The sequence below is a fragment of the Triticum dicoccoides genome, chromosome 3A (genome assembly GCF_002162155.2).
Source record: "Triticum dicoccoides isolate Atlit2015 ecotype Zavitan chromosome 3A, WEW_v2.0, whole genome shotgun sequence".
In the NCBI taxonomy this organism is placed as follows: Eukaryota; Viridiplantae; Streptophyta; class Magnoliopsida; order Poales; family Poaceae; genus Triticum; species Triticum dicoccoides.
Window position 1 is genome coordinate 622042904 of NC_041384.1, and position 6106 is coordinate 622049009.

General features: G+C 50.5%; 1 protein-coding gene across 1 annotated transcript; it reads right to left on the minus strand.

Moving 5' to 3' along the window:
• Positions 1 to 491: 491 nt before the first annotated feature.
• LOC119272332 (protein TRANSPARENT TESTA 1-like) lies at positions 492 to 3106 on the minus strand. Its single transcript, XM_037553833.1, has 2 exons — positions 2263 to 3106; positions 492 to 1359 (listed from the first exon to the last, which is right to left on the minus strand). The coding sequence occupies exons 1-2, from the start codon at positions 2929 to 2931 to the stop codon at positions 928 to 930; spliced, it is 1101 nt and encodes a 366-aa protein (XP_037409730.1). The 5' UTR covers positions 2932 to 3106; the 3' UTR covers positions 492 to 927.
• Between the last annotated feature and the right edge of the window lie 3000 nt (positions 3107 to 6106).

Here is a 6106-nt window from a genome sequence, read left to right on the forward strand (position 1 = left end):
AGGTCACTTACAATTATAAACAATGTTTTCTATATCTATAGAAGTATCGAAATGAAGCCATTTCTCTTGAAACACACTCGTTCAATTCAAAATATATAATACGTATTTTGACCATCTTTGATCTATTAATTGCTTGATAATATGCGGGTTATGTGACATAAAAATGATACTGTATGTTTTTATTCAAATCCACTTTCTTATGTTGTCATTTTGTTACTATGAACCAAATACTGACAAAGCTTGAACTCCGGAATCAATAAAATTAGAAGAATAATTTCACAGTGGTCTTGTTAGTATGTTATGATGTAGGAACACATGATCGAAGTCTTTCATCGGATATCGCAAATCTCGGCTTATATTTGGACCCTAGATTTACCTGTTAACTCTATTAGGATTTAGGATATATTTATTGTTATAGTTATTGCTTGCACAAATGTTATACCAATCAAAACAAATGCAATACATTTGAAGACAATAGAAACAGACAGGGGTTTGGCAGTAATGAGAATTCAAAAACTTCAAAGATTACAACAGACAAGTAAACGTTATGTACGTACTCATAAATTGCTATCTCTCATGTTCAAAATGCTATGTATACAGTACTAGGTCCAAATAACCAGTTTAGTTAGCCTGTGAAGCTGATAAATTTTCTCCATTACAAAGCTGCATTGACAGCCTAGCTAATAGCACTGCCTGCAGCTCCCACAGTCCGGCTGAAGAAAATTCAGCTACTTCACAGCTTTTAGCAACTGGTCGAGAACCCCCCTTATTGCGCTATCACTTACCTCGTTGCTCCTCTCGCATTTGCACGCATTGCATGTATGATGAAATCAAGCATGCATGCATGATGCATGCGTATATACGAGCGTGAATATGATCTACTACTATGTAGTACGATCGGCTAGACGTACGGCCCGGTCGACGATCTCACCGTTGGAAGCGTATGATGCGGCGGTCCTCGGCGGGGGCGGGGGCGGTGGCGCCGTCGAGGGCGACGGGGAGGTGGTCGCCGCCGAAGGAGCGGACGTGGTCGTTGAGGGAGCGCTTGTGCTTGAAGTCGGAGCCGCAGGCGCAGAACCAGCGCTTGCCGCAGTTCTTCTCGTGCGTGCGCCAGTCGCCCTTGACGGCGAAGGGCTTGGCGCAGCGGCGGCAGCGGAAGGGCCTGGCGCCGTGCTTGCGCTTGTAGTGCGTCTGCAGAGTGCGGAAGTCCTTGAGCGGCCGCGCGCGCGGGTGGGCCACGCTGTTCCGGCACCCGGCGGCGCAGCAGTAGCACGGCCGCTTCAGCAGCGCCAGCGTCTGCGTGCCCTTGAGCGACTCCGGGCCCTTGCGGTACTCCCGCCCGTGGCCCCACATGTGCATCTGCGTCCATCAACACATGTTATGCATGCACACACTGGATTGGTACTTAACAAAGTACGTATAACATTAGAAATTCAAGCCACTTGATAGGCGTTTTCATGATCGTTAGCGTGAATTTTCGTTGTTCGTAATGATTGTTTGCATGAAATGCACTCAAAGAGATCTTGAATATCAAGCTTTCGGGGCTCCACCGGGCGGGCATATATACATGTTTGGGTTTCAGAGTTGTTCTTTGCGGAAAGGTGGCTACTACCGCGACGGCGTACTGGTGATCGCGATCAGACCTTCTCTTTGGAATAAATTGACACTTGATTAGCTTTGGAGCTCCTAGGAGACGAGCCCTGGGTCCCATTCAGACACCAAACGCCTGCAATGCCATTGGGAAAGTGGCCGGTGTTGGATAGGTCAGGCTCAACTTCGACGGGGCCATTCGGCGGTGTGGGGATGGGAGATAGATCTTCACTGCGCTGCATGCAAGGTGTTCACAGTGATCTACCGGCCGGGTTTTTTGACCTAGTTATCCGAGAAACCTAGAGTTTCCTTGATGGTGTGTGGCCTTTGTAGAACGATGCGAGGATGAAGCTTCGGCTGCTCCTCGTTTGTAACCAAGTGTGTGGAGAGTTGGTTAAGATTTGGGGCAGGAGATCAAAACACTGTGGTATGGTGAATTGATGATTCATGGCGAATTATGCTAGCGAGCTTAGATAATCTCGGTTCTCTCAACTTAATTTTTGTACGTACGTACCAGCTAATTAAACAACAATTCTAGATCATCTCTTGCTTTTGCGTGTCAAGATTATCACAAAATCAATCGAATCATGGCTTAAGTGAAAACAGAACTAACAATAACTAAGGCGAGTGGTAATCTAAAAGAGCATGCAAAATAGACATCATTTAGTTTACCTGCATGTTATTGTATCTGTTGAAGCTCTTGTTACAGACATGGCAGACAAACTGCACCGGGCCGACGAGGATCTGCGCCGGCGTCGGGATCCAGTACTCGCAGCCCATGGGCACGCCGCCCTCTGCTCCGACCACGCCGAATTCCGGCATGCTGACGCTGTTTGTTCCTTCCACCGAGACCACCGGCTCGCCGTGCTCCTCTTTCTCCTCTGCCTCCACCTTGCAAGCTCCATGGGTAGGTTCCAACTCATCCATCTCTTCCTCCTCCTCTTCGTCACAGTCGTGGTCATCATCTTCCTCCTGGCCCTCCTCCTCCTCCATGATGTCATCATCGCAAGATCCACCAACCGGCAAGCCGATATTCAGATCCACGCCAGGCCCCAGCACCCCGGCCGCGCCGCTGCCCATGATCTCTTCCTTGACCGCAGGCGCAGGGTGCTCATGGTCACCACCAGCCCCCTTCCCCTCCTCGAGCATGCGGAGCAGGGGCAAGCATGCCACGCTGCTGCGATCCTCTTGGTGCCCAGACGCCATAGACGACGACGAGGACGAGAAAGTCGACGACGATCTCGACGAGGACGGCGACGCCGGCGGCGGCTTCAACCACTCGAAGAAAGGCGAGGCGACAACGTGCTCACCTTCCATGGCGCCGCAGGTCCGCAGCCCCATCCTGATTTCGGCGGGTATATCAGTAAGTAATAGAGGCCTCGCTTTGCAGGGCCGGGAGAATATGCAGTATATATAGCTCGCGTGATCTCGGGGGTTTGGTGGCGTGGGTGGAGAAGACTGGGATGTGGAAGGAGGGGAAAGACGAATGGCAGCAGCTGCCTAATGTCAATGTGCGCCCATGTCACCTTCTTGAAGAAAACGGAGCGGCCACCACCTGGGGCCGCTTATATACAAGCTCGATCGGAGGCCTTTACGTTTGTGTGTGCTGCACCTGCACCCCTGGGTGTAGGCGTTGAAACTCTCGCCGGTGCTTCCACACTCGATCCATGGGCAGATCAGGCAAAGCCGATCGACGAGATAGCGCGTGGAGTGGGGGCGTGTGAATGTGCATGCGGAGCCCGGACCGTCGTCGACGTCTGCTGCTGCTATATGATCGTGTGCGTGTACAGGGGAAGTGCGGCGGGGGGCGGCGTACCTAGCTCCGGTTTGGAGCCATGGATGGTCCCTGCCGCCGTGAGCTGCACAGTGGCGGTCCATGCGCGACATGGCGCCGCGGGTGGTGACTGCGGATCACATGCCGGGAATGTGCGCGGTCTGTGGGAGTTTAATTGGGGGGTCAAGCGCAGTACACGCGTGTACACCGGGGATGGGGAAGCAGAGGACGGGACTGTGCCCTGTTCTCACCTGGTATGTGCGCGACAGGACAGCCCTAGCCTATGTTTTCGATTTTTGTTTGGGGCTTTTTCATACACATGCATAGTGAGAGACTGAGAGTAGATGGTGGATGTGGATGTACCGGGACTTGGTGCACCCATCGTCTCCGATCTCACTCACTCTGTCTGAAAGTGTTGCGGTGTAAAAAAAAACTGGGCCGTAGAAACATGTGCCCATCATACTACTATGGTGAAATCTCAAATCCAGATTTGGAACGCACCACAAGAAACCGAAAAGGCAAACCCTGACATTGCAGTCCAACTTGGGTTGGCTACTTTTTTTTCTCTTTTTTTTGCGAGTGAGGGTTGGCTACTATATATTCGCAAAGAGATTTTTACTTTTATCTCTCAACCTGCTTATTTAAAATTTTGATTGGAAAATTTGTAGCATGTTACATGTATATTGCTTCTACTTGTTATATATGGAAACTTTTAACAGATATAGTGATATATCAGATAGGTTGTCTGTTGCGGCTACAAGGCTCACCCATGGCGTAGCCAGCGGCGGACCAAGGAATCCCATATAAGGGGAGCTAGTGAAAGATATAAAATGTTGGAGGGGGGCAAACACAAGAACTATGAACATTTCGTTTTGATAGTATAGGCAATATAGGGGTGGCTCTCCTCCCCTAAAAAAAGACCAGGGCTTCTCTGCCTCCCGAGTCAGCGCCACCGTCGGTTCGCCTCGTCTCCGGTGGATTTAGGGCCATAGCGGCGTCGTGGATCTCGACCCTTACCGGCAGGAGGGCTTCTTTTTTAGATATTCCTTTAAGTTTTGTTATGGTTTGTGTCCTATTCAGAAAGACAACACAATGGCGGCTCCCTGAAGATGGAATAAGATTCTCTTCGTCTAGCCCCCGCCCCGGTGGTGCGTCTAGCATCATCGATGGGCATGTGGAGGTGTGTAACTGGCGGATCTGTTCTCGATGGATTTGCTCGGATATGCTTGTAGTTCGTCTACGTTCATGTGTCTTTAGGTTGGATCTTTCTGATCTACGCTACTCTTCAACGGCGACTGTTGCAGTTCTGGTGCGCTGGTCCTATGGGGCCTTAGCAAGACGACTTTCCAACTGTGTACTACAATAAGTTTTGCCCGGCTCTGGTGAGAGAGAGGCGATGACGGCGGCGCGCCTTCGGCTCGCTTCAGTTCTTGTAGTCGTTGCTAGGTGGTCTACGAATCTAGATGTAATTTTGATTATTTTTTATGTTTGTTGTACCAACATGATTGAAATGAATAGATCGGATGTTTTCTGCCAAAAAAGCAATTTAGGGGTGGTTTTAGAAAGCATTGGGGATCCATGCCCCCCCCCCGCACCCCCCCACCACCCCAATGGCCTCGCCACTGGCGTAGCCATGGGGTGGCTAGGATGATCCACTCTGAGATTTTACCATTGGCCCATATACCCCATGTACTCAGCAAAAAACACAAAATACACTATGAAAAAATATAGTCCAGACGTCGAGTGCCCAAGCTTAAATATCTAGATCGGTATGCATGAGCTCTGACATCCACCTTCGGTTGGCGTAGTCGTCCCAAGTCTAAATCTCTAGATCGGCGTGCATGAGCCTGACCTCCTCCTCCGAGTGACTTAGTTATTTCCTTGTATAATTCTTGATTGCACCCTTTTTTACTCGAGCACAAATGTTTTGACATTCTCCGGTACTAAACCTTAGCTAGTAAAGAGCTCGACAAGGCAGCACGCAGTGATGCAAGAAGTCAGCGGTGTTGTAACACCCCGGATATGATTTACCCAATATGTACTCCAACTCTTGCCGTTTCCGGCCTTAAGTTATTTTATTTTCTCGGGTTCGGGTTTTTATCTCCGTGTGTTGTTATCGTTGTCATGCATATCATATCATGTCATCATGTGCATTGCATTTGCATACGTGTTCATCTCATGCATTCGAGCATTTTCCCCGTTGTCCGTTTTGCATTCCGGCGCTCCGTTCTCCTCCGGTGGTCATTTCTATCTTTCTTTCGTGTGTGGGGGTTAAACATTTCCGGATTGGACCGAGACTTGCCAAACGGCCTTGGTTTACTACCAGTAGACCGCTTGTCCAGTTTCGTACCATTTGGACTTCGTTTGATGCTCCAACGGTTAACCGAGGGACCGAAAAGGCCTCGTGTATTGCAGCCCAACACCCCTCCAAGTTGGCCCAAAACCCACCAAAATCCTCTCCATCATCTAGAGCGTTCGATCACGATTGCGTGGCCAAAAACCACACCTCATTTGGACACTCCTACCTCCCTCTATGCCTATAAATAGACCCCTCCTCGAAATTCCGGATCTCCCCCGTCCAAACCCTAAAAAAATCATCTCCGCCGCCTCCGGACACATCCGGACGGAGCCGGACGCGTCCGCCGCCTCCGCCGACCAACTCGGTGCCGCCACGTGGCCTGGGTGCGCCCACTTCACCGCCCCGCGCCGCCGGCCCGGGCAGGCCCATCGCCGTCCCCCGCG

What these genes read in the sequence shown, in the direction of transcription:
- LOC119272332 (XM_037553833.1), bottom strand. Translation starts at nt 2,931, where the DNA reads ATGGGGCTGCGGACCTGCGGCGCCATGGAAGGTGAGCACGTTGTCGCC. An exon ending in ACAGATACAATAACATGCAG is followed by an intron (nt 1,360 to 2,262) that starts GTAAACTAAATG and finishes TGATGGACGCAG; the next exon opens with ATGCACATGTGGGGCCACGG.